At 44.8% G+C, this 11053-nt stretch overlaps 2 protein-coding genes across 2 annotated transcripts in view; one reads left to right on the top strand and one right to left on the bottom strand.

Annotated features, from left to right (window-relative positions):
* Positions 1 to 11053, bottom strand: part of patj (PATJ crumbs cell polarity complex component) — an 86993-nt gene that overhangs the window by 20175 nt on the left and 55765 nt on the right. Inside the window, exons 34-41 of the mRNA XM_015014979.1 lie at positions 3080 to 3247; positions 2941 to 3000; positions 2379 to 2606; positions 2226 to 2309; positions 1968 to 2161; positions 1630 to 1777; positions 1349 to 1435; positions 758 to 912 (exon numbers count right to left, since the gene is read on the bottom strand). Of these exons, the coding sequence (XP_014870465.1) occupies positions 758 to 912; positions 1349 to 1435; positions 1630 to 1777; positions 1968 to 2161; positions 2226 to 2309; positions 2379 to 2606; positions 2941 to 3000; positions 3080 to 3247 (1124 nt within the window). The remainder of the gene's footprint in view (positions 1 to 757; positions 913 to 1348; positions 1436 to 1629; positions 1778 to 1967; positions 2162 to 2225; positions 2310 to 2378; positions 2607 to 2940; positions 3001 to 3079; positions 3248 to 11053) is intronic.
* Positions 4107 to 9216, top strand: LOC106934839 (gastrula zinc finger protein XlCGF57.1-like). The gene is made up of 3 exons (XM_015014980.1): positions 4107 to 4791; positions 6275 to 6361; positions 6727 to 9216. Exon 3 carries the CDS (start codon positions 6792 to 6794, stop codon positions 8502 to 8504), a length of 1713 nt encoding a protein of 570 aa, XP_014870466.1. The 5' UTR covers positions 4107 to 4791; positions 6275 to 6361; positions 6727 to 6791; the 3' UTR covers positions 8505 to 9216.

Here is an 11053-nt window from a genome sequence, read left to right as displayed (position 1 = left end):
CACACACACACGCGCAGGTCAGACCTTTTCTTTAAGACGTTTTAAGCCACAGTTGAAAGACTTTGAATGTCCGACTTTGTTTCAGTTTAGATTCTGTGAATGCAAAGACAATAGATATGAACCAAGTCAAATTAAAAGATAAAAACTCCTTGGAGAGATTTTTTTAGTTGGTTCTGAGGTGAAACCTGGATGGTTTTACTTTATAAGCCAAAAATGACTAAAAATGCTAAAAGTGATTTACAGTGGCGTTATTGCAGTTAATACTTTTGTTTCTATTATTCACCCTGCTGTTTCAGGTAAATGTCCTTTTTGTTTATTAAGAGAAACTACCTTTCATTGTTTCGTTCAATGTTTCAGAATAATGGATTTATTTACGTTACTAAGAGACATTTGGAAATCATTCGGAGAAAGTTTCACAGAACAGCCTCCAATCTGGTTCTTTATGTGAAAAGAAAGGAAAATTGGACGGTTGTTGAATTTTTTCTTGGTCAGGCAAAGGTTGCAATTTATTGGAGTAGAAAATTTAAAATTAACAATGAACAGAATACTGATTGTGAAAAGTAGTATGGTTAGAACAAGAGTGATGTTAGAATATAAATATTTAAAAATGGATGAAAATATTTTTCTGAATATTTAGGATTATGAAGGTGTTTTATTTACTTTAATTCTGAACTTTATGAATGTGTTAATTTGAAGTTGTGTTGAATGTTCCTATGGATCATTACTGAGTGAATAAATTAGTTTTTAAAAATCAAATCAAAATCTCCGTCTGTTCCCACCTGAGCTGCTCTCAGAGCAGGAAGTGATGTCACTGCTGGTCTTGAAGCTAATTGGCTCAGGGGTTACTGGGGGCTCAGGTGAGGCAGGTGTGGGGGGCGGAGCCTCAACACCTGAGCTGCTGATGTTGCTCATCTGGAAGGAAGAGAAAAACGTTTGATCGCTTCAGTAACAGAAGCTGCAAAAAAAAAACAAAGGATGAATTGGTTCTTGTTATGTCATTAGAAATCGCTGCCACTTCCTGTCGTTTCTTCTCCTGCGTTTCTGCCAGCAGTGGCATCCTATTGGTCAGAACTCGTGATGCAGTTTTACAGAAAACAGCAAAACAGCTGGAAAATGTTTTTATTTTTATTGAATTTGGTGCATTTCTGTAATAAATTCATTTTCAGAATTAAAATTAGTGTAATTTTCACGTCAATGGAATCGCAGCTAGAGAAGCATGCCACACTTTTCAGATTATAACCATGACGACCAGCAGCAGCTCTGTTACATGAGGTTCTGGGTGTGAACCTGATCCGAACCAGTGGCTCCACCTGGCCCGGTCGGTTCTGATCCGGTCTCAGAAGCCCACCTGGCTCCCCCCGGTGGTCAGTCTGGAGCATATCCAGGAAGCGGCTTTGAAGCGGCCGAGCTCCAGCTGGACGGGTCCACGGGCGCACTGCAGAACCAACAGAACCACAGGGAAGCGGGTCAGAACCAGAATCAGCTCTGCACAAAAACTAGAGTTCTGGTTCTTAAACTGGTTGTACTGAACAGAACCAACCCTTCCTCTCCAACTGGACCGGACCAGCTCCTCAGAATCTCGGGTCAGGAGGTAGACCTCCTGCCTTCGTCCTCCATCCTCATCCTCACCTTCAGCATGGCGGCCACGCCCTCCTGGGACGCGCGTCTCGTGTCCTCTCCGTCCACCGACAGGATCTGGTCTCCCTGCATCAGCCGTCCGTCCAGCTCAGCGGCGCCCCCTCTGACCACCTCCGAGATGAACACGCCGCTGCCGCTCCTGACACACACACACACACACACACGGAGGTCAGTAGAGCTCAGTTGCAGTACCACCGTTCACCCGTAGAGAGCGCCATATTTAGATGCTGTTTGGGCTCAAACCGGGACCAGAACGGGCCTGAGGTTCTGGTCCCGGTCCGGTTCCCCTACAGAATTCTGGGCCCTCAGACTTGGTTAGGGAGTCGGACCTCTTGCCAACGATGCTGAAGCCCAGTCCTCTGCCGCTCTTCTTCTGCAGCTCCACCTGGAACCGGTCCAGGTTCTCCTCGTCGCGGAACCGGGCCTCGTCCCTCAGAACCGTCAGCCGGACCTTCGCCGGCGTCTGACGCAGGGCGGCGATGGCCTCCTCATGGGACGCCCCGCGCAGATCCACGCCGTTCACCTGGACACAGAACCGAGAGTCAGCCCAGCAGAACCAGAACCAGAACCAGAACCAGCAGCCGTACCTCCAGGATCTGGTCTCCGGCCCAGAGCCGTCCGTCCCGAGCCGCCGCTCCTTCCTCGTACACCTCGTGGATCACGATGGCGTTCTGCAGGAGAGACCACGACCCGTTTGAGACCGAACCGGTTCTGTTCAGCCCGACAGAACTTGGTGTTACCAGCTGGGTGTCTGTTCCTCCCACGATGCTGAGCCCCAGTCCGGACCGACCCTTGCAGATCTCCAGAACCGTTTCCTGACCTGGAACCACGGTGCAGCCAGACGGGTCCGACGTGGACGGCCCAGAACCGTGGGTGGTTCCTCGGCTTGCGGACTGGACCTCGGTGCCGACCGGAGGAGGAGAAGCTGCCGCCTGTCGGCTGGAGCTGCTGGAGCTGCTGGACTGGACCTGGATCAGAACAGAACCATGAACCCAAACCAGAACCAGCTGCAGCTTCTGTTTCTGTTTTGATCCAGGTCTTGCGTAGTTGATGCTGGTTCTTTGGGTCTGACACAGGTCGGTTGTGAACACTTTTGTCTGGATCTAAGTTCGGTCCAAACATTGGTTCTGGTAAATGTTTGACAGTGCGGGAAGCACCATATTTGGACGTGTTTAAAACTGGTTCTGAAGGAAATTAAAAAACAGATCAGAACCGCTGGTGGAGAAGACCGGGTCAGCTTGACGCTAAACAAGCTGGTTCTGATCCGACCCGCTTCAGAGGCTCATGGTCTGCTGTCGGTACCTGGAGCTCCGGCGGCGCCCTGGCAGCCTGCGGATCGCCATCTGCAGCGTCGCTGAGCCTCTGAAACACAGAACAGAGCGGGTCAAGGTTCTGGTTCTGTTTCTGGTCCGTCCTCTTAACTGGACTCTGCAGGATGAACCTGGGAGTAGCCACAGGAGGCCGAGCTTCTCTGGACCGTCCTCTGCGTCTCCACCTCTGGCCTCTCAGGGGCGCTGTCGCTCCGAACAACCCCTTTGGTCGGGGTCTGGTTCTGGTCCGGCGGCTCTGGCGAGGGGCGGAGCCGCTCAAATGGGGCGGAGCTTCCGACCTGTCCCGGAAACACAGAGGCGGCCATGTTTTTACATTCACCTGAACCTGGTTCTGATTCTGCCTCAGGTTCTTCTCCGTTTGGTCTGCGGCTCCCCCTGCTGGAGGGAATCACCACTGCAACCCTGCAGGTTCTGCTTCCTGACTCTGACCTTCGACCCCAAGAACCCGATGGCACCATAAGTTTAATGTGTTGAGGTGTGTGTGAATGTGTGTGTGGCAGTGGTGGGAAGTAACGATTTAATAATGGGTACTTTCTACTTTTACTCCACTNAAGGAAAATCACAAAACCAACCTGAAGACCATTACTTGATTGAGGAAAGACAGGATCACACAAGCTCACACAACGCCATCTCCACAGCTCAAAACAATTGTATGTGAGTGCGCACCCCACACACCTGGCTTTAAAGGCTATGTTGGTGCCGCCCACCACTCACCTTAAAGGTGAATCCGCACCAACATACCACAAGAAGATTAAACACTAAATCACAGCTTCACTGTGACATAGTTTGGGTTAAAAATAATGTTTAGTGATGACCGTAGTGAGACCTCTGATGCTCCTGGCCGCTGATGGTGAGTTCTCTGAACAGAGGAGGGCTCCCTCTGCTGGCTAGGACAGGTTCTACATGCCGCATATAATTTACTGACGTCTCCACGGTGACCCCGCCGTTAGCTGGAGAGGCACCAGCACCTCCTGACCCCAGTAGGGGCAATCTGTACAGAAAATGGATGGATGGATGACATTTTCTCCCATTTTGAGCCAGAGTAGAACAAAAGCGACAATAACAAATTATTTAAAGATAGATCTAAATGACAATTAAAATATAGAAATATTATTTAAATAATGTAAAAAAAAAAAGAAAAGAAAAGAAAAGAAAAAGCAGATTTTGGTTCTCAAAATAATGAAGAAAAATAAATCACACCACAACGAAACAATACATTTGAGCAGAACATGTTGCTTGTATTGTGTTGTTACTTGTACCGGGTTGAGGGTCCAGAAATGGTACTCAAGTAAAAGTAGCATTATCTTACAATGATGTTATTCAAGTACGAGAAAAACATATCATGTTACTCAACAAAATTTTTCTCCAATGCAACCAGTTACTGCCCATCTCTGGTCATGTTCTCTGGTTTTTAGACTTTTAAAACAATTTTAGTACTGTAGCAATAAAGTTTCACTCTTAGTTTTAGATAAAACTATTTATTTTACACATTATGTTTGAAACAGAAGCAAAAAGTAAACAACCTCTGGAAAGTTTCCAGCTGGAAGCGGAACTCAAGGGGCGGTCACTGTTCCTGGTTGAACGCCGTTGAACGTACATCCGGCGGAAATAAATAACATTGCGCTATCAGCGCTATCCTCTGTCTATCGTGTTTTTTTGCTGCTTGAGCTGAATCTATCAGTGTACTGGATTCTTGGGAAACAGGTGGAGAACCGAACCCGGTCCGGAAGAACAAGGTGGTTTAATTGGGCGCGGTTCCGATGAGCTAACGAAACCGAGAGGAGGATCAAGTGTCTAGATGGTGCTGCGGAGGAAACAGAAGGTATCCGTTGTTATTGCCATTTCGGTCTTTTCTTTTTTTACTGCGATAGAAAGAAAACTGCAGATAAATAATCAGAATAAATAATGACCCAGCAGATGTTAAAGCAGAAACCAGGAATATTTTAGCTTCGTCCCCAGGAGGAGGTGTTTCAGATCTACTCGCTAGCCTGTGCGTCTGAGGCCGATGTTTATAGAAGCTACGAAGATGCCTGATTAAAACACAAGGACGATAACTGAATTTATTATACAAGATGTGGGATTGTGTTATTTACAGGGAAAATATTGCATTTTATTGATAATTCAGTTGTGTATTTGCAATACTGTGAATATTTTTTCAGTTCTTGCTGTTTTCTGTAATCTACAAGTTTCTGTTTATTTAGCAGATCGTAGCAAGAGAGAATCAGGTTTAGAAGATGGCTTTACGCTCCATCTGGGGAAACGGCTGCCGTACGTAGGTTCCCATCATACTAAGTCACAATTGGCGGCAGAGGCTTTAAAAAGGAGATAATATAAATATCTACAGCAGAGGCCACAAGTTTACATACGCCCAAAAAAATGCATGCACCTTTTTCCCTCCCTGTCTGAAGTGAAATCAGATCAAACGTCTCTTGTTTTAGCTATAATGAGCAAAAGGGTTGGGACTCCTAAGTGTCTCCATGATGTTTTTAAAGAGGGTTAAATAAAAACCCAGATGGAAAGCAGGACTGTAATTAGTTTTATAAAAGTGAATGATTCACAACAGGAAGGTCAAACATACATAAAACACAAATAATTCAGACTCATTTTTTAGTCTGTTTGCTTCCTTTTCTAAAGTTAGGTTTAGGGTTAGGTTAGGTTTTTATTTAAAAAGTGTTTTTACAAATATTAAAAATGTCATCACTTTGACAGTTTAATATGAGACAGTTAATCTGTGGGGAAAAAAATTGAGCAATGCTACTATTAGCATCTACAGAAATGCACCGCCCCCGGTCAGAAACAACCAATCGGAGCCAAGAGGAGGGTCTTGGCTCTGTCAATCAAACTCATGTATGTGGTGCTTAATGTGCTAGGAGGAGAAACAATTTACCCGTCCAGAAAAACAGTTTATCCTCTGTCATCAGTGGCTATGCTAACAAGCCGTAGCATTCATGACAGGCACTGCTGTAGTGAACCAGCTGTAGCATAGCAGAGAGAGGGAGGGAGGGCGTGAGCAGCATGTACATGTGAGACACTGCCACTGCCTGCAGCGCCTTCAAAATAAAAGCATGTTTTCAAATATGAAAGCAACATATTCAGATTAATGAGTATAAAAATTACTTCATGAATATTTGGTTTGTAATTTCCATATTGACTGTTTGAGGGAAAATAACGGACTGGATCCTCCTGACATTCCCGCATTTTGAGACTATTGTAGTGATAAAAACTTCATCACTGTAAAACATTCCTTATAAATATTTCAACCTGGCTTGTTTGTTGACCTTTTTGACATTTTGTGCTTTCCACAGGATCCTGTTAACAAGAAGAACTTCCTGTGTCTGGACATCAACTTCCTGTGTGTTAAAATGATCTAAGAAGGAAACATCACGTCTCAGGTCTTTATGTTCACTAATTCACTCAATAAATGTTCAGAATTAGATGCAACTTTGAGGAATTAAGACAACTGAAAAAAAATAATAAAAAAATAAAATTATTTTCCCCCAAAATTCTGACTTTTGTCTTATAATTCAGATTTTTTCAGAGTTCTGACGTTAATTGGCCAAAAGAACTTAAATTGAAATATTCTAAGATTAAAGCCAAAATTCAGAACAAAAGTTCAAATTCTTTTTAAGTGGCCCTAATGCTCTGGTGTGTATATAACAGCAGATTATTGGTGATAAATTTATTGTTTCTGTTATCTGCAACAATAAAATGTTATTAAGGTTGCAGTTGTATTTTCTCATGTCTTGCTGTGATTCAGCTCTGCCTCTTACTGTGGAGGAAGAGAGACTCTACTGTTGACCCAAAGATCCCAGACGACCTGAGATGAATGAGGAACAGGAGGAACCAGAACCACAACAGATGAGGGCGACCAAGAAGGAACCAGAAGCTCAACTCAGTGAGGAAGAAGAGGATGAAGGGTTGCTTGTAGTGAAGCAGGAGAGCAGCAGCTCTGTGGTGAGCCCTGCTGACCTGGGAATAGTCCATATAGATCCGGAACCGGAGCAGATGATGGAAATGAAGGAGGAGCAGGAGGACATCTGCTGCTACCAGCAGGTTGTAGTGAAGGAGGAGACCGAAACCTTCATGATACCAGTCCATGACCCCATGGACCCAGAACCAAACCAGAACCAGTTCTCCCCCGAAGCCCAAAACGCATTCAGATCCCAGACAGACCAGAACTCACGTGAGAGATGTTGGATGTCCAGGAGCCATGAGGACAACTCAAAATCCAAGAGACGCAAGACAGATGTGTCCTGTGATGTGTGTGGTAAAAGTTTCAGGCAGCACAGGTACTTGACTGCTCACCTGAGGACTCACACAGGTGAGAAGCCTTTTTCATGTCAGTCTTGTGGGAAAAGTTTCCTCAGGCAGCCGGACCTGACTCTACACATGAAAACCCACACCGGTGAGAAGTCCTTCCAATGTCCGGTGTGCGGTAAAGGTTTCATCCAGAAAACCACCTTAAGTTACCACATGAGAACGCACACAGGAGAGAGGCCACACAGCTGTGAATTCTGTGGTAAATCCTTCATACAGAGGAGTGATTTGACTTGCCACCTTAGGACTCACACAGGTGAGAAACCGTATCAGTGTGAGGTGTGTCAGAAATCTTTTGGACACAGCAGTGACTTCACTCGCCACAGGAGGACACACATGGCTGAGAAACCTTTCTCATGTGTGACCTGTGGGAGAGCCTTTAACAAGCAGTCTAAGCTGAGTCGTCACCTGAGAGTTCACGCAGGCAGTAAGACGTATTCCTGTGAGTCGTGTGATAAATCTTTCAGGCGGAGTTGTGACTTTGTGCGTCACCTGAGGACTCACACAGGAGAGAAACCGTTTAATTGTGAATTGTGTGACAAATCTTTCAGACAAAATGGCGACCTGACACGCCACATGAGAACTCACACAGGTGAGAAGCCATCTTCGTGTTCAGTGTGTGGTAAAAGCTTCAGTGAGTACAGCAGCATGCTCAGACATATGAGGACTCACACTGGGGAGAAACCGTACATCTGCAAGGTGTGTGGGAAGCTTTTCCGCTTCGGCGGGCATTTGACCGTTCACTTGAGAACCCACACAGGTGAGAAGCCATGTTGCTGTAAAGTGTGTGGTAAATCATTCAGTGACTGCAGCAGCATGTCCAGACACATGAGGACTCACACTGGGGAGAAGTCGTATGCTTGTGAAGTGTGTGATAAGTCTTTTAGGCAGAGGAACGATTTGACCCGTCATCATAGAACTCACACAGGAGAGAAACCTTTCCAGTGTCTGGCTTGTGGTAAAGGTTTTGTCCAGAAAACAACCTTGAGGTATCATATGATGACTCACACCGGAGAGAAGCCTTACCCTTGTCAGCTATGCAGCAAATCCTTCAGACAGAGAAACGATCTGACCCGTCACCTTAGAACCCACACAGGAGAGAAACCGTATAGCTGTGCATTATGTGACAAGCCTTTCAGACAGAGTAATGACTTGGCTCGTCACATGAAGACTCACACAGGTGAGGATCTAAGCTGTGTGGTTGATCAGTCAGATTAAGGTGGACTGATGTGTGAAGAGATGATCTGGTAGTTTCAAGATAAAGACTATTTATTATTATTAACAGCTGAAAGTCAGTTGAATTTAGAAAATACTCAGAAACATGGTGCCGCGTTGTTCAGTTAGTAGAGCGCAGCAGCTGCAGTCTTTAGCGTAGCTGTCCTAGGTTCAGTTCCCGGTCTCTGTCTTCTCTCTCCTCCCCGTTTCCTGTCCATCAACGGTTCAGTGAAGGCCACTAGAGTCAAAAAAGAATTTAATTTATGAACTTTGTGTTTCCACAACTGTCCTGAGATTGTCTAAGTGCAACATTTATAATTATTAAGCTGTTATGATGAATATTGAGACTCTAGATTAATCTTTCTCCTGCCAGATACCGAAGGAAGATGGCTTAGTTTACATCTGGGATGTAAACTAAATGTTTAAAATCCTTAAAATCTTTTATAAAAGTCCTTCAACATCAAGAAGCTGTGGCCCAGGAGTTCAGAGATGAGTCTGATCCACTTTAATGTCTCAGAATGATAATTTTTCTAACTGGTGAAGGTCACAAAACCAGTGTGACCAGCAGCCGGTCTGGTCAGAGGGCGACTGTACTGGGCGGGGCTCCGTGAGTCTGAACGGGACCTTCTGAGGTTCAAACTGTCACATTTGATGTTTGTTCTTGTGTCTTCACTTCATTCATCTATAAATTAAATAAGTGATTATTAACAGATAATCATCTAATGTAATCATTTAATTTGTTGATTTTGTGGTTTTTAGATTTTAAATATGTTCATAAATACCTCATCCTTTCATGAAGTTTGCAATTTCCCTGAGTCGGGAACAGCTGTCAAACATTAAAGATGGATTTTTTAAAAAAAAAAAAAAAATCCCTTCTCGCCCTCTGCGGGTGGAGAGAGAGAGAGAGAGAGAGTTCCTCTCTCTCTCTCTCTCTCTCTCTACCAGAGGCCTGGGAGCTTCAGGTTCTCCTCCAGTATCTTGGCTGTGCCTAGAACTGCACATTTCTGGACTGAGATGTCTGATGTTGTTCCTGGGATCTGTTTGAGCCACTGCTCCAGTTTGGGGGTGACTGCCCCGAGGGCCCCGATGACCACAGGCACCACTGTGGTCTTCACCTTCCAGGCCTTCTCCAGTTCCTCTCTGAGGCCCTGGTATTTCTCCAGTTTCTCATGCTCCTTTTTCCTGATGTTGTGGTCACTTGGTATTGCTACATCCACCACAACGGCTTTCCTCTGTTCTTTATCCACCACCACAATGTCCGGTTGGTTCGCCATTACCATCTTGTCTGTCTGGATCTGGAAGTCCCACAGGATCTTAGCTCGGTCATTCTCCACCACCTTTGGGGGTGTTCCCCACTTTGACCTCGGGGCTTCAAGTCCACATATATATATAAATACAGACACCTTGCATGTTATCATTTACGTATGGAAATTACTCAAACAACCCTGGAGGGCAAAAAGACTTTTACATGCCATTTACAGCTGCGCTGCTTCGCTGCAATAATTCCGGTAATTCAATGAAACTTGGAAATGTAGGTATTATTAATTTAGTGCTATGATCCAAAGCAAAGGGAAAAACCGAAGCACAACTCCAAACCACTTCTTTTTCGCTCTGTGTATCGGTCAAGCTACACGCAAACTCGCTGCCATAGCAACTGAAACAACGCCTCTTTGTTAGGATTCATCACCAAAAAACAAAACACTCAAATATTTCCCACATAAAGAACAAAACATCCGTCTGTTGCAGCAGGATGTGGTAGATTAGCTACCGCTGCTATTAGCTAAGCTAACAGCAGTTTGCAGGTTATGTTTCTTTTCTGAATTCTTTACACATACAAACTAGCCCACAAAACACACATTTAATTAAAAACCTAAAGAAAAATGTTATTCCTGTCTTACCTTTACTCATAATAAATGAGGTTCATTTTGCACAAAAATATCCGTTCTTCCAAAGCCAAGTCTATCCTCGACATCCCAAACGCTTTTAGAACTGCGAACTGGATCTGGCTTTGTGGTTTGAGTGGTAAAACCACAAAATCCCACGAGTCCACACAGTGCCACAAGTTGAGAAAATAAGGAAGGAAAGCAGAAAAGGCAGTTTCTTATGATGAGAGGTTCCTTGGGACAAAACTTACAGACTCTCATGGTTTCTAGCAGGACATCCACAGCCGGTCTTTTCTTTCCGTTTGAGAAGAGCGGTACTCTTCTGTCTCGAAGCAAACTTTCCAGCTGCGTTGATGGTCTTTAGTTATTATTTCCTACTTCAATTGGAAATCCACTTTAGAAAACTGTTTAAGTGTAGAAATGTAGTCATCCATGTTGACGTGGGAAGAGAGGAGGAAACTTTAAATATATCGCTGCATTTCACTCATTTACTGGCTAGCTCGCTGTAGCCATACAGTAAATGTGTGGGATCATGAGCGCCCCCTGCCATGAGGCCAGAGAACTGCCTGCCTCACCTCGATTCTGTTCTCTGCCGTTTCTGATCGCTCCTCAGCACACGAATCACGTTACACACCCAGTTGGTGACAAAAACACTCACTGTTTATTATA

The sequence above is a fragment of the Poecilia latipinna genome, unplaced genomic scaffold (genome assembly GCF_001443285.1).
Source record: "Poecilia latipinna isolate Pla-1442-1.1 unplaced genomic scaffold, P_latipinna-1.0 Scaffold1870, whole genome shotgun sequence".
Taxonomy (NCBI): domain Eukaryota; kingdom Metazoa; phylum Chordata; class Actinopteri; order Cyprinodontiformes; family Poeciliidae; genus Poecilia; species Poecilia latipinna.
This window is presented reverse-complemented; position numbering and strand designations above follow the sequence as displayed.

Coding starts and splice junctions, on each gene's coding strand:
- LOC106934839 (XM_015014980.1), top strand. CDS start 6,792: ATGAATGAGGAACAGGAGGAACCAGAACCACAACAGATGAGGGCGACC.